Below are 23,122 nucleotides of genomic sequence, written 5' to 3'. Positions count from 1 at the left end.
AAATTATTAAATGTGGCCGATCTGTATATTGGAACATCAACCTTTAGTGCCACAGAATGATGAAAGCCACGTTTACCCTCACACGATGCCAAGCTCCTGACTTTGGCTGTGTTGCTGTGGGGAAGGAGGGAGGGAATAAAGGGCTCTATTTTTCCCAGTGATTTGTGCCGTTTTTTGGGCCCAAGTTAAAAAATACAAGTTTCCCCAATCAATGTGCACCATAGGGGGCGTAACCTGCCACCCGTGCCAATTCTGGCCATTTAAGCAAGTTTGGCCAGCTCCGATTTACTCCAATTCTTCTTAGGACGGCGTATGTGACCTCTGGAAAAACCTTCTGGCAAGTTAAAATCAGCGCAGGTAGGTAAATCAGCCCAGCAGATGCAGTTCCAGAGTCCGGACAGCAGCAGCAGAGAGGAGAGAGAGAGTGGGGTGGGGGAGCCTTTCGGGCATAGTTAGGAGCGGGGACTGGGAGCGAGGAGGCCGTTCGGCCAGGGATAGGTGCAGGAACCAGGAGGCCATTCAGCGTGGGATAGGTGCAGGGACCGGGAGGCCATTCGGCCAGGGATCGGTGCGGGGACCGGGAGGCCATTCGGCCAGGGATCGGTGCGGGGACCGGGAGGCCATTCGGCCTGGGATAGGTGCGGGAACCAACATTGGGAGACCATTCGGCCTGGGCTAGGAGCGGGGACCGGGAGGCCATTCGGCCAGGGATCGGTGCGGGGACCGGGAGGCCATTCGGCCTGGGATAGGTGCAGGAACCAACATTGGGAGGCCATTAGGCCTGGGATAGGAGCGGGGACCGCGCCGGCAGCATCGGGAGTGGGGGAAAAGACTTTTGACCTTATACTTTAATAATTTAATGGCGGTAAGTTGCTGCAATGTGTAATGTGCTTGTGCAGGTTGCTGTGAGCTGGCTGTATGTTTCACTTTCCAGCCTCAGCCCGCATAGTGTCCCTAGTCCCATGGCAACCCGATCTTTTTGGCACAGATCTTGAATTAAACGACAGGCGGCGCCAAAATGAAGAATTCAAACAGGAAAACTTGGATTATTTTTTTGGCGTATTTGGGGCCCCCAAAAAATGGGCGTAACTCTTCAAATACGCCAAAAAAAAAACAGCTTTGGGGGCAATTGAGCCCAAAGTCTCTGCTCAGTGCCTCTCCATAGGGAAAAGGAACCATCAGGCCTGTCTTATGTATCTCCAACTTTTCATTAGAGGCTTAAGAGAAGCTTGCATGCGTGCCCACCCACCCTCCAGTATGCAGGGGGTGTATGTCTAACAAGACCTGAACAAAGAGAAAGATTGAGGGGAGAAAAGGGAAAGTAGAGAGATTTAATTGTTTTTAAAAAGCAGCAAGTTCATTTACTAAATAAATAATGAAGGAAACAGTCTCCTACCCACCCAAACTAAACTCCAAAATGGGTTCATCTGGATCCTGGCTGTTAGCTAGAAAAGAAGAGAGGTTGGTCAGTAGATTACTACTTCAGATCATCAAAAAATAAAGCAAATCGAATCAGAGTTCAACATCCAGAGTCTTCAAATTAAAAAGTCATAATCACCCGCTTCGGAAGAATTCTGGATCAAAGTTTTTAAAATCTTAAATTGAATCACAAATACAATTTGTAGTTACGATAAAGCTCAGCACCCAATGGGAGCAAATCACCAGGACAGAATTTAATGCTCGAGTCTTGCTTTTGTGATGTTCCTGCTGTCCTACAATGTGCAAGATTTGCATTACACAGGCCAGACCTTCATTCTTGCATTAGAAGCAGCCAGCAGTATTGCCAAAGCTTATACAGTAAAGGCTCAAAGTCATTGGGTTAAGGAGAATAAGTGAGCTAGAGAGAGATAGTTTACATTCGGCAAAATGAAGACAGTACGCTCACGTTATTTTCATTCTCATTAATTTATTGCAGACATTATCGTGATTAAAACTGTCTGGCAATTAGCATTATACCACAATAGTAACAAGAAATGGCTGTAAGCAGTTGATAAATACATTATCTGGTGTGGTACTGAGCCAAACAGATCAGTACATCTCTGGTTTGAGCTAACTGATCTCAGTCTGAACAATGGCAGAGATGCTACAATTTGTTTCACTTACATAAATTGGCAAGGGTATCAATTCATGTCCATTATCCTTGCTGGAAAGTGCAAGATACAGACAGAAATTAAGCGAGAGCCTGTGTGTGCACACAGACACATATCGGGTTTATTTTTTTTAAAAAGGGAGAAATTGAAGTGATCTGATTGAAGTTTTTAAGATTACAAAGAAAATTGATAAAAATCGACCTGAGTAAATTTGTTCACGATGGAGAAGGGTTAAAATATCAGAGGACACAAATTAAAGATTATGGGCCCAAATTTCCCCCATGAGATGCATCGTTTTTTTTGGTGCAACTTTATTTTTCTAGTGTATCTTTTAGTTGCAAATATGGTCATTTAATTTGCGCCAATGTGAGTGAGTTAGTTAGGTTTTTTGTTAGGTCAGTTTTTTTTTCACAAAAGGGGGTGTTCCCAGCCACTTACACCATTTATGCCAATTTGGCCAGAAAAAAGTTGTACTAGACTAACTTTGGGCAGCGTATGTGTCCACGTTTGTCCGCACAGAAAGACCTTACTTAGTTAAGGAATCGGCGCAAGTAACTACATTTAAAGCACCACCAAGCACCAAACAAAGCACAAAAAGTACTAAGCAATTAATTAATAGAAGGAATCCTGCACCTAAAGCACCAAGACCAAAGTAATAAGCAATCAATAAATAATAAAAAAATAGAAGGAACCCTGCACCTAAAGCACCAAAATCAATCAGTAAATAACAAATAAAAAATATAAGTCCTACCTTAGGGAACATAGCGGGCCGCCAATGAGGGAGCCCATTCGGCCAGGGCTAGGGACAGCGTGCTTCGGCCCGTCCCACACAGCCTGCAGCACGCGTTTGCAGAAACGGCCTGCCAGGAGCTAATGCACATGGGCGCAGACTCTAGCGTGCATGTGCAGAGGTCCTGGCACTGGTTTGAGCACCGGGACCTGGCTCCGCCTCCAATCCATTGGGCCCGCTGCGCCACGACGGAGGAGAGGCTGGGGAGCAGCCAAAATACAGGGGTCTTTTTTTCGGCGCACTTGGAGGTGGACAAAAGTGGTGCAGCTCGAGTGAGGGCGCCGGAAAAACAGGTTAGGGAAATTTGGGCCCAATAAACCTAGAAGTAAAAAAGGTAACCACTGTGAATGTGGTACTTTTCTGGCCCTTAGTGAGACACTGTTTGATCGTGTGATGTCCTGTCAGACATGTGGTACTTGAAAGGCATGTACTTCAAAGGCCTTCCTTGTTAAATTATCTCAACCCTTTCGGTAAATAAAATTCTAGATGAACAACATACGAGTGGCACTGCATCCATTTCAGACCTTATTCACTATGTAATATCCCAAGTTAAAATAAATAAAATGTTCTTGGCTCTCTCCCAGTTTTGTTTCGACTCTATAGCAGCTCATATTTTGCTACCATTTGATAGCAATAAACCCAGTTCCAAGGAACATACAAGGAGAGCTTGGGGAGCTGCAAATCTTAATATGAAATTGATTATTTTATTTTTGGAGATTTGAAACTGATGAAAATGTCCTGTTATTTTCGAGGCCCAAATCATGAGTCACCATAGAATGAAGAGGAGGCCGTGCTCAGACTAAAATTAGATACTTCCTGCCATCTGGGAAACCTCTTTTATGAGCATTATAATTATGGTGAGCATGGAGTTATGAAAGACTCTATAACCTCAGAACCCAATAGTGGTGAGCTATTACATTTTGTTTGAAGCACGTGTGGAATGAGGGTTCATACTACCCGAGTGCCTCAATGCTCTTTCTGGGACCACTGTTTGACCAGCACATGATGAGTTAAAACGGCTTTCTGCTGAGCATGGAATGAATTGTGTATGGAGGCCTAAACCAAAGATATCGCCACAGAAAAGGAGGATGGTGGAATGTTTAAGATGCATTCAGCCATGTCTGCGATGACTTGGAATACATTAAGCTTGATTACTTGTGTTTATGGTAATAAAATAATTAGAAGAGTTAAGTACAGGTTATTCTGTTGTCATTTGTATGTATCTTTGTTATAATATGATTTATTGGTGGCATGTATTGAATGTAGTGTCAGCTGTGGCTCAGTGAGTAGCACACTCACCTCAGAGTCAGAATGTTGTGGGTTCAAGTCCCACTCCAAGGACTTGAGCATATAAATCTAGGCTGACACGCCAATGCAGTGCTGAGGGAGTGCTGCTGTTGGAGGTGCTGTCTATCGGATGAGACATTAAACCGAGGCCCCATCTGCTCTCTCAGGTGAACATAAAGGATCCCATAGCACTATTTCGAAGAAGAGCAGAGGAGATATATCCCCGGTGGCCTGGCCAATAATTATCCCTCTATCAACATAACAATCACCATATATAGATTATCTGGTTGGGGAAGAGTGACCATAATATGGTGGAATTCTGCATTAGGATGGAGAATGAAACAGTTAATTCAGAGACCATGGTCCAGAACTTAAAGAAGGGTAACTTTGAAGGTATGAGGCGTGAATTGGCTAGGATAGATTGGCGAATGATACTGAAGGGGTTGACTGTGGATGGGCAATGGCAGACATTTAGAGACCGCATGGATGAACTACAACAATTGTACATTCCTGTCTGTCGTAAAAATAAAAAAGGGAAGGTGGCTCAACCGTGGCTATCAAGGGAAATCAGGGATAGCATTAAAGCCAAGGAAGTGGCATACAAATTGGCCAGAAATAGCAGAGAACCCGGGGACTGGGAGAAATTTAGAACTCAGCAGAGGAGGACAAAGGGTTTGATTAGGGCAGGGAAAATGGAGTACGAGAAGAAGCTTGCAGGGAACATTAAGACGGATTGCAAAAGTTTCTACAGATATGTAAAGAGAAAAAGGTTAGTAAAGACAAACGTAGGTCCCCTGCAGTCAGAATCAGGGGAAGTCATAACGGGGAACAAAGAAATGGCGGACCAATTGAACAAGTACTTTGGTTCGGTATTCACTGAGGAGGACACAAACAACCTTCCGGATATAAAAGGGGTCGGAGGGTCTAGTAAGGAGGAGGAACTGAGGGAAATCCTTATTAGTCGGGAAATTGTGTTGGGGAAATTGATGGGATTGAAGGCCGATAAATCCCCAGGGCCTGATGGACTGCATCCCAGAGTACTTAAGGAGGTGGCCTTGGAAATAGTGGATGCATTGACAGTCATTTTCCAACATTCCATTGACTCTGGATCAGTTCCTATGGAGTGGAGGGTAGCCAATGTAACCCCACTTTTTAAAAAAGGAGGGAGAGAGAAAACAGGGAATTACAGACCGGTCAGCCTGACATCGGTAGTGGGTAAAATGATGGAATCAATTATTAAGGATGTCATCGCAGTGCATTTGGAAAGAGGTAATATGATAGGTCCAAGTCAGCATGGATTTGTGAAAGGGAAATCATGCTTGACAAATCTTCTGGAATTTTTTGAGGATGTTTCCAGTAGAGTGGACAAGGGAGAACCAGTTGATGTGGTATATTTGGACTTTCAGAAGGCTTTCGACAAGGTCCCACACAAGAGATTAATGTGCAAAGTTAAAGCACATGGGATTGGGGGTAGTGTGCTGACATGGATTGAGAACTGGTTGTCAGACAGGAAGCAAAGAGTAGGAGTAAATGGGGACTTTTCAGAATGGCAGGCAGTGACTAGTGGGGTACCGCAAGGTTCTGTGCTGGGGCCCCAGCTGTTTACACTGTACATTAATGATTTAGACGAGGGGATTAAATGTAGTATCTCCAAATTTGTGGATGACACTAAGTTGGGTGGCAGTGTGAGCTGCAAGGAGGATTCTATGAGGCTGCAGAGCGACTTGGATAGGTTAGGTGAGTGGGCAAATGCATGGCAGATGAAGTATAATGTGGATAAATGTGAGGTTATCCACTTTGGTGGTAAAAACAGAGAGACAGACTATTATCTGAATGGTGACAGATTAGGAAAAGGGCAGGTGCAAAGAGACCTGGGTGTCATGGTACATCAGTCATTGAAGGTTGGCATGCAGGTACAGCAGGCGGTTAAGAAAGCAAATGGCATGTTGGCCTTCATAGCGAGGGGATTTGAGTACAAGGGCAGGGAGGTGTTGCTACAATTGTACAGGGCCTTGGTGAGGCCACACCTGGAGTATTATGTACAGTTTTGGTCTCCTAACCTGAGGAAGGACATTCTTGCTATTGAGGGAGTGCAGCGAAGGTTCACCAGACTGATTCCCGGGATGGCGGGACTGACATATCAAGAAAGACTGGATCAACTGGGCTTGTATTCACTGGAGTTCAGAAGAATGAGAGGGGACCTCATAGAAACGTTTAAAATTCTGACGGGGTTAGACAGGTTAGATGCAGGAAGAATGTTCCCAATGTTGGGGAAGTCCAGAACCAGGGGACACAGTCTAAGGATAAGGGGGAAGCCATTTAGGACCGAGATGAGGAGGAATTTCTTCACCCAGAGAGTGGTGAACCTGTGGAATTCTCTACCACAGAAAGTTGTTGCGGCCAATTCACTAAATATATTCAAAAAGGAGTTAGATGAAGTCCTTACTACTAGGGGAATCAAGGGGTATGGTGAGAAAGCAGGAATGGGGTACTGAAGTTGCATGTTCAGCCATGAACTCATTGAATGGCGGTGCAGGCTAGAAGGGCCGAATGGCCTACTCCTGCACCTATTTTCTATGTTTCTCTATGTTTCTATCACATTGCCTTTTGTGGAAGCTGGCTGTGTGCAAATTGGCTGCCGCATTTCCTACATTAAGTATTTATATAGCGCCTTTAACGTAGTGAAAGGTCACAAGGCATTTCACAGGAGTATTACAAGACAAAAATCTGACAGAGCCACAAAAGGAAAAATAAGGTCAGGTGACCAAAAGCTTGGTCAAAGAGCTAGGTTTTAAGGAGCGAACTGAAGGATAGGTAGAGGCGGAGAGATTTAGGCAGGGAATTCCAGAGAGGTAGAGAGATGTAGGGAATTCAGCCAAGGCTTGGGGCCTAGGCAACAGCCACTGATGGTTGTACGATTATAATCAGGGATGCTCAGGAGAGCAGAATTAGAGGAGCGCAGACATCTCAGGGGTGTTTGTGGGGCTAGAGGAGATTAGAGATGGGGAGGAGCGAGGCCTTGGAGGGATTTTGAAATCGAGGCATTGCGTAACCGAGAGCAACGTAGTTACAACATTCCAAAAGTACTTCATTGGCTATAAAGCGCTTTGGGTGGTCATGAAAGGTTATATAAATGCATGTCTTTCTTCTTCTAATGATAAACGGTAAAATTGGTACAAGATATGAGAGTGAATCACTGCAGAACAGTCATACTGGTTTTGTGAAGTATGATGTTTCAATAAAGACCTGATCCTTCATTGCTACAACTGAATGTGTGGTTAATCTGACATTTAAAATAATGAGACGAAAAGGAAGAAAGCAGTCCAACAGCAAGTAATTTTTCCACTTGCTTTAGTTCAGGTACTCGCAAATGACAAGAACAAAGATGATAATTATTGGTTCAGGTCTTTCTGGTGACATTTTATTGTAGCGGATAGCTTGGTTCATGTTGGTGAGACAGTACTCAATCTTTCTCCTTTCTTAATCTGGAGGCGGTAGCATAACAGCATTAAAGGTTGTGTAAATTTTTTTTAATATAAAGTAATGCCTTGTATTTTGGGCATCTGATAGGTTTAGGAGGTTGAAATGCATGTTGAAAGTTGTTACAAATGGATTCATGAAACAACTGAATGGATTTCTGGAGATAAGATTTTAGGATATGGTGGGATTTTCTGTTCTAAAATGTGTTAATTCTTATTTTATATAATCCATCCTGCAACGCGATGGAGTTGCTTCAATTTTGTCCTCAAATGTGAAGGTTTATAGAAATCTTCTATTATATTGCTACAGTAAGGTGTTAACGCAATTAAATCGATGTTTGAACTCTGGGGTAAGATGAAGGGGGGGGGGTGGGGGGAAGTAGGACATTGTAATTCCTTAAGAAATGAATTCAGTTAATTTTTGATTACAAAAAAATCTCAAAGCTGAAGAATAGCCCAATCCAAATTAATTACAGTGGATTTAGTACAAGAGTTTGAAGCTCACTGAAGCTAAGCCCATGACTAACCATTTTAAGAGCAAGAAACACAAACGCACAAGTTAATACCAACTCAAAAGAAGCACAAATGTGTGTATTGACCAATCATTATGGTGTTGAGAGAAGACCTGCTCTTCCAAGCCTCTTTCAGAAGTCAACTCCAAACTGATTGTTTTGTGGTGTTGGCACAAATCTTAGTTTTTTGGCATTATATAGTGTGAAATAATTTACTGGCTGCAAAGTGTATATTCACCACCAAGGATCAAAAATCTTTAAATACTATATTCATCGAAAGACCTGAATCATTTGTTGTATTGAGAGAGGAACTGTGCCAAGTTTAAGTCAGGTTAAACGCTCAGCATTTCTAATTACTGAAGGGCTTTTATTTTCTATGCAGTGTCGTCATTGTGAGAGAATTGTTCATGCTATACAGTCCTAGATGTGATGAATATGCCACAAGGAAAACTTTTAACATTTAATTTATCAATTCTTTCACATACAGTTTCTGGATAAGAAAACAAACTCCATCTGTAAAATTAAAAATGCTCTGGTTTTCAATCTATTCACATTAATTGGACTATCTACTTTGAGGAAATTCTGCATTAAAGCTGGGATTTTTTTGGAGGAGGGATGAAGGTCCTTTCAAATTTAGGTTTAAGTGACTTGACAGCATCAATACCTTAAGAGCTGGTGTTGTTTTAAAAGACCAGATTAGTTATAAATGTCCTGCTGACTAGATTTTCATGAGACATTAAAGGTTTTTAAAAGCTCAAATGTACCAAGTGTTCTGATGTTAGAAGGGTAGGTTCAAAGAACACCACTAAATTGTCCCAGTAAAGTCTCATGGAATAGGAGCTTCAGATCAAGGACAAAGCCCTTCAAAGAAGAGCATGCAGTCAGCTAACCAATACGCTAATTAGACAGTCTGCTTTGCTAATATTTACAGATCCTCACAAATGCTATTCCAACACACTGCTTTTATTTTGTCTAAGCTTTATGTGCTACTTCAAAAAATTGAGCTAAAAAAATGCGTTTCCAGGCAACAGGTTTCAACACAAATGTATGCAAGACTCCTCACCTGCCAGAGATAAAGTTAACATATCTGAAGACAGATCAAACATTGAAGCTCGCTGCATGGACCTGGTTTTAATACTGTGCCGAGGACTTTGTTCCTTTGTTGACATTTTCTCATGAGTAATAGCTTTTTTTCTTTTGCCAGTCTTTTAATCTCTTCAAGAGTTCAAGCCGTAGGTTCCTTCCTTTATGTGAATAAGCAGACAGAAGATGTTTTTAGGGGGTTGAAATCCTGGAACAGTGCAGCATGAACACGTGTTGCATTTCTGGGACTTTTACCTTATAGATCCTTTGGTATCTGGTCTCTAAAGAGCGGCAATACAATAACCTTTGTGCGCCGCTCCCAAGTCTGTTGGATCAAACATGGAAAGCTCAGCGGACTTTGCAAAGCATGCTGATGCATGGCAACATTTAGCAGTCCAGCAGTTCATGAAGTCCACAACAAAGTGGATCTCCAGTACTGTCAAGATTTAAGAGATCACATCCATTGCATGAGAGATTCTGCTGATGACAGGAGTAGTGCACCTCCCTAAAGTAAAATTACCCTTGAAAAAGGCAAACCTCCAGCATGTGTAGATTTAGAGTTACAAATCATATAGCACAGATGGAGACCATTGAAAGAGCTACCCAATTAATCCAGCTCCTCTGAGCTTTCCCCACAGCCCCTTTCCTTTTCAACTATATATGAAATTTGCTGGTGAAAATTACTATTAAATCTGCTTCCACCACCCTTTCCAGGGAGTGCATTCCAAATCATAACTCGCTGTGTTAAAAAAATCACCCCCCCCTACCCCCGGTTCTTTTGCCAATTATCTTAAATCTCTGTCTTCTGGTTACTGACCCTTCTGCCAATATAGAAATGTCTCGTTTCTCCCTTTTTAAACTTTGTTTCTTGTGAAATCCAACTTTCTATGATAAAACAATAAGTGATTTGTATCAGCAATGCAGTAACCAAACAAAATTACCGTCAAATTGGCAAACAAATGATTGGGTCAACAGCAATATAACTGAATCTGTGCTGATCCCATCCAGGGGAACAGAGGCTGAGCACCAATGCCGGTTTGCATTCTGGATTCACCTCGGAGTAAACGTTTGCTGGACTGAGGGAGAAATGGGAAACCAGATGAACACCTTTATCAAATCTCCTCTCAACCTTCTCTGCTCTGAGAACCACCCCAGCTTCTCCAGTCTATCGAAGTAACTTAAGTCCCTTATCCCAGGAACCATTCTTATAAATCTTTTCTCCACCCTCACTTTCATAATGCTCAACAAAAATATATTCCAGTGAAAAAGGGCGGTAAGAGAAGGGATATCCAGCCATGAATAACCAAGGAAATAAAGGAGAGTATCAAATTAAAAACCAATGCGTATAAGGTGGCCACAGTTAGTGGGAAACTAGAAGATTGGGAAAATTTTAAACGACAGCAAAGAATGACTAGGAAAGCAATAAAGAAAGGAAAGATAGATTACGAAAGTAAACTTGCGCAAAACATAAAAACAGATCGTAAAAGCTTTTACCGATATATAAAACGGAAAAGAGTGACTAAAGTAAATGTTGGTCCCTTAGAAGATGAGAAGGGGGATTTAATAATGGGAAATGTGGAAATGGCTGAGACCGTAAACAATTATTTTGCTTCGGTCTTCATAGTGGAAGACACAAAAACCATGCCAATAATTGCTGGTCACGGGAATGTGGGAAGGGAGGACCTCGAGATAATCACTATCACTAGGGGGGTAGTGCTGGACAGGCTAATGGGACTCAAGGTAGACAAACCCCCTGGTCCTGATGAAATGCATCCCAGGGTATTAAAAGAGATGGCGGAAGTTATAGCAGATGCATTCGTTATAATCTACCAAAATTCTCTGGACTCTGGGGCGGTACCAGCGGATTGGAAAGCAGCTAATGTAACGCCTCTGTTTAAAAAAGGGGGCAGACAAAAGGCAGGTAACTATAGGCCGGTTAGTTTAACATCTGTAGTGGGGAAAATGCTTGAAGCTATCATTAAAGAAGAAATAGCGTGACATCTAGATAGGAATAGTGCAATCAAGTAGACGCAACATGGATTCATGAAGGGGAAATCATGTTTAACTAATTTACTGGAATTCTTTGAGGATATAACGAGCATGGTGGATAGAGGTGTACCGATGGATGTGGCGTATTTAGATTTCCAAAAGGCATTCGATAAGGTGCCACACAAAAGGTTACTGCAGAAGATAAAGGTACGCGGAGTCAGTGGAAATGTATTATCATGGATCGAGAATTGGCTGGCTAACAGAAAGCAGAGAGTCGGGATAAATGGGTCCTTTTCGGGTTGGAAATCGGTGGTTAGTGGTGTGCCACAGGGATCGGTGCTGGCACCACAACTGTTTACAATATACATAGATGACCTGGAAGAGGGGACAGAGTGTAGTGTAACAAAATTTGCAGATGACACAAAGATTAGTGGGAAAGTGGGTTGTGTAGAGGACACAGAGAGGCTGCAAAGAGATTTAGATAGGTTAAGCGAATGGGCTAAGGTTTGGCAGATGGAATACAATGTCGGAAAATGTGAGGTCCTCCACCTTGGAAAAAAAAACAGTAAAAAGGGATTATTATTTGAATGGGGAGAAATTACAACATGCTGTGTTGCAGAGGGACCTGGGGGTCCTTGTGCATGAATCCCAAAAAGTTAGTTTGCAGGTGCAGCAGGTAATCAGGAAGGCGAATGGAATGTTGGCCTTCATTGCAAGAGGGATGGAGTACAAAAGCAGGGAGGTCCTGCTGCAACTGTACAGGGTATTGGTGAGGCCGCACCTGGAGTAGTGTGTGCAGTTTTGGTCACCTTACTTAAGGATATACTAGCCTTGGAGGGGGTACAGAGACGATTCACTAGGCTGATTCCGGAGATGAGGGGGTTACCTTATGATGATAGATTGAGTAGACTGGGTCTTTACTCATTGGAGTTCAGAAGGATGAAGGGTGATCTTATAGAAACATTTAAAATCATGAAAGGGATAGACAAGATAGAGGCAGAGAGGTTGTTTCCACTGGTCGGGGAGACTAGAACTAGGGGGCACAGCCTCAAAATACGGGGGAGGCAATTTAAAACCGAGTTGAGAAGGAATTTCTTCTCCCAGAGGGTTGTGAATCTGTAGAATTCTCTGCCCAAGGAAGCAGTTGAGGCTAGCTCATTGAATGTATTCAAATCACAGATAGATAGATTTTTAACCAATAAGGGAATTAAGGGTTATGGGGAGTGGGCGGGTAAGTGGAGCTGAGTCCACGGCCAGATCAGCCATGATCTTGTTGAATGGCGGAGCAGGCTCGAGGGGCTAGATGGCCTACTCTTGTTCCTAATTCTTATGTTCTTATGCTCCAAGGCCTTCACACCCTTCGGAAAGTGAGGTACCCAGAATTGGACACAATACTCCAGTTGTGGCCGAACCAGATAAAGCTTCATCATAACTTCCACACTTTTGTACTCTCTGCCACTATTTATGAAGCCCAGGATCCTGTATGTTTTTTTTTTTAAATTGCTTTCTCAACCTGCCCTGCCACCTTCAATGATCTGTGCACATATACCGCCAGGTCTCTCCGTTCCTGCACCCCCTTTAGAATATATTACCTCTCCTCATCCTTCCTACCAACACACTTTTCTGCATTAAACTTCATCTGCCACGTGTCCACCCATTCCATCAGCCTGTCTACGTTCTCTTGAAGTCTATCATTATCCTCCTCACTGTTCACTATACATCCAAGTTTTGTGTCATCTGCAAACTTTGAAATTGTGCCCTGTACACCCAAGTCCAAGTCAAAGTCATTAATATACAAGAAGAAAAGCAGTGGTCCAAGTACCGACCCCAGGGTACACCACTGTATACCTTCCCCCAGTCCGAAAAACAACCGTTCCCCATTACTCGGTTTCCTGCCAATTTCGTATCCATGCAGCCACTGTCCCTTTTATTCCATGGATTTCAACTTTGCTGGCAAGCTTGTTATGTGACACTTTATCAAACGCCTTTTGGAAGTCCATGTACACCAGGTCAACCGCTTTGCTCTCATAAACCCTCTCTATTAGCTCATCAAAAAACTCAATCAAGTTAGTTAAACACGATTTGCCTTTAACAAATCAGTGCTGGCTTTCCTTAATTAATCCACACTTATCCAAGTGACTGTTAATTTTGTCCCTGATTATCATTTCTAAAAGCTTCTCCACTACCGAGGATAAACTGATAGTCACGACTTGGTCATTAAGATCACTAATAATGATGCCGGGTAAATATGCGACAGAAACCACAATGGTCAAGTGTCCTGGGAAAACTACAAAACCAGCTAGGTTACCGATTGTACTGATGAAAAATTTGTATTCTAAGTATTGTAGGTATAACCCATCTTTCCCCAAGATGCTAATGAACCAGCATTTTCTGTTTTAATCCCAGTATTTGCAATTCTCTTTTTACCTTTACTACTAATTATATCGTCAGCGGAGGACAAAGTTTCTTTCCCATTGCTGCTCAAAGCCACAACCTAAAATAGGGCCACTGATAGGAAAGGAAAGCTTTAATTCTTGACCTCAGATTACACTAAAAATCCTTTACCTATCCTAATCAATGTTTCAATGACTGGAATAATCCTATATTACATAGACTGGATCAATATATACTATAAACAGGACCTAGCTATGTTTGTTGCAGAGGAAAGACTGGTTTACACAGCTATGGAAAAAAAATGCAGCAACAATTATGTATGAGGGGAAGCAGAGACAAGGGTCCAGATATTCCACATTGAAAAATAGCTCAGTTTTTTGGTGTTATTTCCAATTAACGGCTGTTTTTTAGGACGAAATAACAGCAAAAAAAAGTCTACGTTTTGCCAGAAGTTTTTTAAATTTTGGTGTAGCCTTAAAATACCTCCGTTTTTAAGGACGGAGCTAAATTTTTTCGCCTTAAAAATAATGCCCGTTCTGCGCATGCCCAACACTCGAAGCATTTAGGTTTCCAGGGTAACGTTGTTCAATGAAACGTGAGGCACAATTGCAACTCTATGAGTTTGTTCACAAAAAGACAGGGCTCTCGGCAATCTTAATATATCCCTAAATTGCATTTTCTGTTTGCATTTCACCCCAGCTCCTTAAACAGCTATAGTAGCCTGAATTAAACAGAACCCCAAGTTGGAAGGATTCCCACTGACCCGATAATGGATGGCAGAGATTTCAGCCACCACCGAAATGTTCATGTCCCGTCTCCGAAACTTTCAATTGTGTTTTACTATTTCTAAATTACTTTTGTATATTGGTTAAACCTTTGAATTAATTTGCTCCAGTAATTGTAATGATTGACCAACGGATTAATTATCAAATACAGGTCACGATTAACTTACTGCACTATTCATTAATCATCACATCACTAAATGTCAACACTATGGGCCCTATGACCCGATCCGCGCTCCTGTTCCCCGACCCGACGCCCCCCCCTCTCCCCCTCTCCTCCCCCCCTCCCCTCCCTCTCTCTCTCTCTCTTCCCCCCTCCCCTCTCTCTCTCTCTCTCTCCCGTCCCCTCTCTCTCTCTCTCTCTTCCCCCCTCCCCTCTCTCTCTCTCTCTCTCCCGTCCCCTCTCTCCCCATCCCCTCTCTCTCTCTCTCTCTCCCGTCCCCTCTCTCTCCCATCCCCTCTCTCTCTCTCTCTCTCTCTCTCCCGTCCCCTCTCTCTCTCTCCCCCCCACCCCCTCTCTCTCCCCCCACCCCTCTCTCTCTCCTCCCACCCCTCTCTCTCTCCCCCCACCCCCTCTCTCTCTCTCCCCACCCCCTCTCTCTCTCTCCCCACCCCCTCTCTCTCTCTCCCCACCCCCTCTCTCTCTCTCCCCACCCCCTCTCTCTCTCTCCCCCCACCCTCTCTCTCTCTCTCCCCCCACCCTCTCTCTCTCTCTCCCCCACCCTCTCTCTCTCCCTCTCCCTCTCTACCCCCTCTCTCTCTCTCTCTCTCTCTCTCTCTCTCTCTCTTCCCCCCCCACCCCCTCTCTCTCTCTCTCTCTCTCTCTCTCTCTCTGCGGCACGAACAGCTGCAGAATTCTCCCTGGCTGAAGCACTTTCACACAGGTAGGAAGATGGTTTATTTAATCTTTTCTTGGCTTATAAATGTTTATTCAGGTTGGATTTATTTGTATAATATTTGTAGAAGTATAAATAAGGATTTATTGTCGAATTTAATGAGTTCCCTTTCCCCCCCTCCTCGTTCTGGACGCCTAATTTGTAACCTGCGCCTGATTTTTTAATGTGTAGAACAGGTTTTTTCAGTTCTACAAAAATCTTCACTGGCTCCATTCTACTTTAGTTTGAAGTACATTTTCACTGTGGAAACTTTCAAATCAGGCGTCAGTGGCCGGACACGCCCCCTTTTGAAGAAAAAATTCTGTTCTAAACTAGAACTGTTCTACCTGACTAGAACTGCAGAAAAAAAAATGTGGAGAATTGCGATTTCTAAAATAGTCCGTTCTCCACCAGTTGCTCCTAAAAATCAGGCGTGAATCATGTGGAAACTTGGGCCCATAGCATCTGGGGAATAAAGGCTGAACCTTGAAGATTTCATTGGATGCAGATTAGTTCAGTCTTTGCATAAGCACCAGTGACAATCCCCGGCATGTTTAAAGATCTCTGAATTTCTTATGTTTTTTCAGTGTATCAAATCTACTTTTTTTTTTAAAACCACAGTTAAGATCCTTTCCACCCACGTCGTGGGATCACTGGTTTTCAAAAAGAGTTGCGTTTAAATGTTTGACAAATATGCTTTCGGTCTCGAGAGCTAAGCTCCAGTGTCTGTTTTATTTCAAAGCTGCAATTTTCTCCTGTTGCTGGTCTTGGGTGATCAATTTGCAATCCGCTAAACATTGATTTTCAAAAAATCCCTTTAGTGGCCTTCCATGTGTCAAGTATATCCAGCATTCATAAACACAATGGACCTGAAATTCCGGCCTCCCCGGGTCCGTACGGAGTGTGTATGGACCCAGGAACCCAGGAACGTGTCACAAAAGCCGGTTTTCAGCACGCAATGCGCATGCGCCGAAAACCGGCTTTTCTGATCTGTCAAGTTCTGGCTCGACAGATCGCACGCATCTCGGTAGCAAGGATATTCGCGTGCGCAAGATTACGCTATTTGCCCATCTCTTGCCCAGCAAATGTCCTTAAAGCTCTTGCGCCTAGTAAAATCTGGCGCATAGCTTACTTTTACCAGCATAAGAGTTTTAAAACATTTTTAAAAATAATAAAATTTAAAGACATTATGCTAAAAACCTTGCCCACTAAGGTAAATTTATTTTAAACCATAATTACAAAACTTTAGTTAAAAAAAATTGGAAAAATATATTTTTTTCTAACACATTAACTTTAATTTCAATTAATTTTAATTGTGTGAGGTGTGCTTTTTATTTTTTGCGTTGTGTTTAGTGTGTTTGTTTGTTTGTTTGTTTTTTTTTCTCATCAATAGCAATGAGAACTTGTAGATACAGAGTTCTTATTGCTATTAATGAGAATACTGTATCTGATTGGTTGTGCAGTCATATGTGACCGCACCTTCTGTGTTCGAACCTCGAGGACAGGAGCGCGCTTCAAAGCGCAGGAAGAGAAGGCCTCCCCACTGGAATCGCAGACACCTCTCATCCCAGGAATCAAGCTAGTGAAGCTCCATTGCACTGCCTCCAAGGTAAGTATACGAGAGGGGATCTCACAGAAACGTTTAAAATTCTGCCAGGTTTAGACAGGTTAGATGCAGAAAGAATGGGCCCAAGTTTCGGCCTCAGTTGCTCCTGATTTTTTGGAGCAACTGGTGTAGAACGGAGTATCTTAGAAATTCAAATTCTCGGCATTTAGTTTGCTCCAGTTCTAGTCAGTTAGAACAGTTTCACTTTGGAACAGAATTTTTTTTTCAAAAGGGGGCGTGCCCGGCCACTTACGCCTGTTTTCAAAGTTTCGGCAGTGAAAACTTACTCCAAACTAACTTAGAATGGAGTAAGTGAAGATTTTTGTACGCTCGAAAAAAAACCTTGTCTACACCTTAGAAAATCAGGCGTAGGGAATGGTGGGGGGGGGCATTTAAAGGGAAGTTTACAAACATTAAACACTTCAGTTTTACAAATAAAGAGCCATCATCAATAATAAATGATAAAAACATCAATAAATCAATCAAAAAAAATTAATAAGAACTAATTTTTTTTTTAAATCAAGAAATAAAAAATTTTCTACTTATCGACTGCAGCACCGGGAGCCCTCCAACAGCGCGCTGGGATGCCCCCCTCAGTGTGTCACTGTCTGTGTTCCTGATGAGGACGAGGAGGGGGGGAAAGGGGGGGGAAAGGAGAGGGGGGGGGTGGGAAAGGAGAGGGGGGGGTGGGAAAGGAGAGGGGGGGGTGGGAAAGGAGAGGGGGGGGGTGGGAAAGGAGAGGGGGGGGTGGGAAAGGAGAGGGGGGGGGTGGGAAAGGAGAGGGGGGGGTGGGAAAGGAGAGGGGGGGGGTGGGAAAGGAGAGGGGGGGGTGGGAAAGGAGAGGGGGGGGTGGGAAAGGAGAGGGGGGGGGTGGGAAAGGAGAGGGGGGGAAAGGAGAGGAAAGAGAGGGGGGGAAAGGAGAAGGAGAAGGGGGAGGAAAGGAGAAGGAGAAGGGGGGGGAAAGGAGAAGGAGAAGGGGGGGGAAAGGAGAAGGAGAAGGGGGGGGAGAAAGGAGAAGGGGGGGAAGGAGAAGGAGAAGGGGGTGGGGGGGAAGGAGAAAGGCAGGGGGGGGGGGGCAGGGAGGCTGAATGGGCTGGGCCCGGTGGCTGGGCCCAAGACCTCGGGCAGGGCCCGTCCCCAGCACCAGATTTACAGGTAGGTGGCGTTGGGTCGGGTCGGGTCGGGGGGAGCGCGGGTCGGAGCCGGTCCGGGGGGGGGGCGGCGGAAGAGAAGAGGAGGGAGGTCGGTTCGGGGGCGGGGGGGGGGTGGAGTGGGAGTCGGGTCGGGAGGAAGCAGGAGCTGGGCGTGGGACGAGTCTTATGCACGCAGCCCCTCCCACACAGTTTTGGGCACCTGGAGCTACTGCACTGTAGCGCGCATGTGCAGAGGTCCCGGCACTGTTTTCAGCGCAGGGACCTAGCTCCGCCCCCCACAGCTCCTGCTGCACCGAGCCGAGGGCCAGAGGACCAGCAGGGAGCCGGAGAATCTGGAAGTTTTTTTTAGACGCACTTTGTGGCGTGAAAAACGGGCGTCCAGGTCGGGGCTGCGCCGTTCTAGGCGCGGCCCGAAACTTGGGCCCAATGTTCCCAATGTTCGAGAAGTCCAGAACCAGGGGTCACAGTCCAAGGATAAGGGGTAAGCCATTTAGGACCGAGATGAGGAGAAACTTCTTCACCCAGAGAGTGGCCTGGCATCCAAGAGGGGTTCCAGGCTGCCCATTGGCAGCCCAGCCGAACCCAGGGGCACTGTCTTGCCGGCTGATCAGGAAGTCATCTGGCGAAAATTGATAGACAGCGGCCACGGCAGTGGGTCCTCCTCTTTAAGTTCTGCCACGCCGCACTCAGGCCCAGTTGATCCAGTCTCTCCTCATATCTCAGTCCGGCCATCCCGGGAATCAGTCTGGTGAATCTTCGCTGCATACCCTCAATAGCAAGAACGTCCTTCCTCAGATTAGGAGACCAAAATTGAACACAATATTCCAGGTGAGGTCTCACCAAGGCCCTGTACAACTGCAGTAACACCTCCCTGCTCCTATACTCAAATCCCCTAGCTATGAAGACCAACATACCATTTGCCGTCTTTACCGCCTTCTGCACCTGTACGCCAACTTTCAATGACTGATGAACCATGACACCCAGGTCTCATTGCACCTCCCCTTTTCCTAATCTGCCACTATTCAGATAATATTCTGTCTTTGTGTTTTTGCCCCCAAAGTGGATAACCTCACATTTATCCACCTTATACGGCATCTGCCATGCATTTGCCCACTCACCTAATCTGTCTAAGTCACCCTGCATCCTCTTAGCGTCCCCCTCAGAGCTCACACCGCCACCCAGTTTAGTGTCATTTGCAAACTTGGAGATATTACACTCAATTCCTTCATCCAAATCATTAATGTATATTGTAAAGAGCTGGGGTCCCAGCACTGAGCCCTGTGGCACTCCACTAGTCACTGCCTGCCATTCTGAAAAGGACCGGTTTATCCTGACTCTCTGCTTCCCGTCTGCCAACCAGTTCTCTATCCACATCAGTATATTACCCCTAATACCATGTGCTTTGATTTTGCACACCAATCTCTCGTGTGGCACCTTGTCAAAAGCCTTTTGAAAGTCCAAATACATCACATCCACTGGTTCTCTCTTGTCCACTCTACTAGTTACATCCTCAAAAAATTCCAGAAGATCTGTGTGAATTGCTATGCTTCACGTAGGTAAAAATAATTCCAGCATAACCGATCTTTAGAAATGTTTCAAGACATTAATATATCCAGGAGTTCAAAAGACATCAACCTATTTATATTATGCAACCACTTTCAGGGAAAATAGCTCTATATGAATCGAATAACTAGAGCAGTAGACAGGGCTTTAAACTATTGGGGGGAGGGCAGGAGAAAGAGGTGGGAGGATTCAAGAAATAATACATTTAAAAGCAGCAAGAGAAATTTCAAGGGTCGAGAGCAGAGCAGAGTTTTGGGTAAAAATAAGCAGAGTAGGTCAGGAAGAGACGGAGAGACAAAGGTAATATGGCATCATTGACTAAAATAACTGAAAATTAGGAAAAAAGTCAAAGCCAAAGGCACTATATCTGAAGATTTCCCCTTCATAAATCCATGCTGACTTGGATCCTGTCACTGCTTTCCAAATGCGCTGCTATTTCATCCTTAATAATTGATTCCAACATTTTCCCTACCACCAATGTCAGGCTAACCGGTCTATAATTATCCGCTTTCTCTCTCCCTCCCTCTTTAAAAAGTGGTGTTAACCTCCAGTCCATAGGAACTGATCCAGAGTCGATAGACTGTTGGAAAATGATCACCAATGCATCCGCTATTTCTAGGGCCACTTCCTTAAGTACTCTGGGATGCAGACTATCAGGCCCTGGGGATTTATCGGCCTTCAGTCCCTTCAATTTCCCTAACACAATTTCCTGACTTACAAGGATATCCTTCAGTTCCTCCTTCTCACTAGACCTACTGTCCCCTAGTACTTTCGGAAGGTTATTTGTGTCTTCCTTCGTGAAGACAGAACCAAAGTATTTGTTCAATTGGTCTGCCATTTCTTTATTCCCCATTATAAATTCACCTGAATCCGACTGCAGGGGACCTACGTTTGTCTTCACTAATCTTTTTCTCCTCACATATCTGTAGCAGCTTTTGCAGTCAGTTTTTATGCTCCGGCAAGCTTCTTCTCCTACTCTATTTTCCCCCTCTTAATTAAACCCTTTGTCCTCCTCTGCTGAATTCTAAATTTCTTCCAGTCCTTGGGTTTGCTGCTTTTTCTGGCCAATTTATATACCTCTTCCTTGGATTTAACACTATCCTTAATTTCCCTTGTTAGCCACAGTTGAGCCACCTTCCCCATTTTATTTTCACTCTAGACAGGGATGTACAATTGCTGAAGTTCATCCATGTGATCTTTAAATGTTTGCCATTGCCTATCCACTGTCAACCCTTTAAGTATCATTTGTCAGTCTATTCTAGCCAATTCACGCCTCAAACCATCAGTTACCTTTCCTTGAGTTCAGGACCCTAGTTTCTGAATTAATTGTGTCGCTTTCCATCCTAAAAGAATTCTACCATGTTATGATCACTCTTCCCCAAGGCGTCTCGCACAAGTTTGCTAATTAATCTCCTCTCATTACACAACACCCAGTCTAGGATGGCCAGCTCTCTAGTTGGTTCCTCGACATATTGGTCTGGAAAACCATCCCTTCTACACTCCAGGAAATCATCCTCCACAGTATTGCTACCAGTTTGGTTAGCCCACTCTATGGGCCCAAGTTTCCACACGATAAAAAACGGGCGCCCCTCCAAGCTGGGCGTCCGTTTCTCGCGCCTAAAACGGCGCCTAAAAAAAAAAATCGCGATTCTGGAGCATTCTGCAGCTCCTTGTCTGCCTGGCACGGCACCCAGGGGGGCAGAGCCTACACTCGCGCCGATTTTGTAAGTGGGAGGGGGCGGGTACTATTTAAATTAGTTTTTTTTCCTGCCGGCAACGCTGCGCGTGCGCGTTGGAGCGTTCGCGCACGCGCAGTGTGAAAAAAACATTGGCACTCGGCCATTTTAGAAAGTGCTGCAGAAAAGTGAAGATTTGTTCTTGGATCCCTGCAAAGGCTTGTATTTTAATTTTATTGATATTTCTGTGTGTGAGGGAGTGCTTTTAGCAGCACTGCTGAAGAAATCACCTGCTGAAATCAGTGAGTTCAGCTTTTCACTGCTAAACTTGCTGTACCTGTGCCTGCAAATTAAGGACTGTGTTTGGAGAAAAAAAAGTGCCAATTCAACTTTGCAATGGATCAACGTCTACCAAGAAAAAAGAATTTCTCACATGAGGAAGTTGAGATATTAGTGAATATAATTGAGCAGAGATGGCAGGAGCTAGATACCAGCAACAGAGGTCGCATAAAAGTAGCACCAAAAGAAATGAAGAAACGCTGGAACCAAGTTGCAGAAGATTACTGCGCAGTGGTGCATACCAGGAGATCTGGAAGACAGTGTAAAAAGAAATGGCACGACCTTGGTCAAGTAGTTAGTGTAAGTAGTATTTCCCATTTTTAATTTAATCGTAATTGTAACCTGGCTATCTGTATGTCCCACCTTGCAGACTGACACACTCTGTAAAAAGTTATATTTTACTCTTTGCAGAAGAAATTGGCCCACAACAAAAGGGAAGCAACTCGAACAGGAGGAGGCGTGCCCAATCTGCATCCACTGACACCCTTGGAACAAAGGGTAGCTGCTATGATGAGTCGGACATGGAGAAAAGCAATCGGTACAGCACAAGCGAGGAAGAGGGCAAGTTCTGAAAATGCATCGTGGCCCTTTAAATCAACCTGCTGCCTGGCCTGCTATGTGTGAGAGTACTCATGCCACCCATCCGGCCCCCTCCCTTGCTGTTAAGAATTTGACTGTTCTGATGTATTTTGCAGAACATGATGATGATGATGATGATGACGTTGCTGCTGCTGCCAACCCTGAGGATCCTGAGGGTACAGAACAAGAACCAGTACAACCAGCTGCGGACGATCCAGACTGGATGATGGCAGCGATGACTGAAATGTCTGCAGGGGAGAGCTTCCAATTTAATGTTTATGAGCCCCCATCAAGGGGCATCAGAGTTTCAACCCCTAGCATAGGTCTTGGTCCCACCATCCATAGTTTCGCTTCCGATGTTGCGGGTCCCAGTGGTGCTGCTGGTATAATGCAGCATTCTAGTCAGTGCTCTACCGTCCCAGCCTACGCCTCCCTCTCGCATAGATTCTGGTTCCACCTACTATAGTTTCGATTCCAACGCTTCGGGTCCCAGTGTTGCTGCTTATATCGAGCAGTTTACACCCACTCGTCCAACATCCCAGCCCATGGCTCGCACTCGAGTGCTGCCGTCTGCAACACAGAGCATCCCACCATTCCAGCCCGAGCCTCTCCCTCCAGTTCAGCTGTCTGGAACACAGAGCGTCCCACAGTTGCAGCCTGCGCCTCCCTGTGCAGTGGTGCCGCTTGCAACACCGAGCATCCCACTGTCCGTACCCGCGCCTCCCAGTGTAGTGGTGCCACGAGGCAGACGCAGGCAGAGGAGATTGGAGACACGCTCTCCTGAGATGCAGTGTGCAACAGATGCGGCTCAGGTTGTGGCATTGGCTATGGAGACCAATGAGCTTACCCGATCAATCATCGGTGGCGTCAATGCAGTAGGTGAAGAGTTGACGGGCCTGACGGGAGAAAGAGTAATGACACGGG

At 44.6% G+C, this 23,122-nt stretch overlaps 1 protein-coding gene across 10 annotated transcripts in view; it reads right to left on the bottom strand.

Annotated features, from left to right (window-relative positions):
• The window catches only part of LOC139275246 (inositol polyphosphate-4-phosphatase type I A), a 248,985-nt gene that overhangs the window by 105,807 nt on the left and 120,056 nt on the right, over nt 1–23,122 (bottom strand). For 9 of the 10 annotated variants that reach the window (XM_070892436.1, XM_070892440.1, XM_070892431.1 and 6 more), the window contains 2 exons: nt 9,222–9,402; nt 1,401–1,445 (listed from right to left, as the gene is read on the bottom strand). The exons of the other annotated variant lie outside the window; for it this stretch is intronic. In XM_070892436.1, the coding sequence (XP_070748537.1) occupies nt 1,401–1,445; nt 9,222–9,327 (151 nt within the window). In that variant the 5' untranslated portion in view covers nt 9,328–9,402. The remainder of the gene's footprint in view (nt 1–1,400; nt 1,446–9,221; nt 9,403–23,122) is intronic. 10 annotated transcript variants of the gene reach the window in all.

This window comes from Pristiophorus japonicus, chromosome 10, assembly GCF_044704955.1.
Source record: "Pristiophorus japonicus isolate sPriJap1 chromosome 10, sPriJap1.hap1, whole genome shotgun sequence".
Classification (NCBI taxonomy): domain Eukaryota; kingdom Metazoa; phylum Chordata; class Chondrichthyes; family Pristiophoridae; genus Pristiophorus; species Pristiophorus japonicus.
This window is presented reverse-complemented; position numbering and strand designations above follow the sequence as displayed.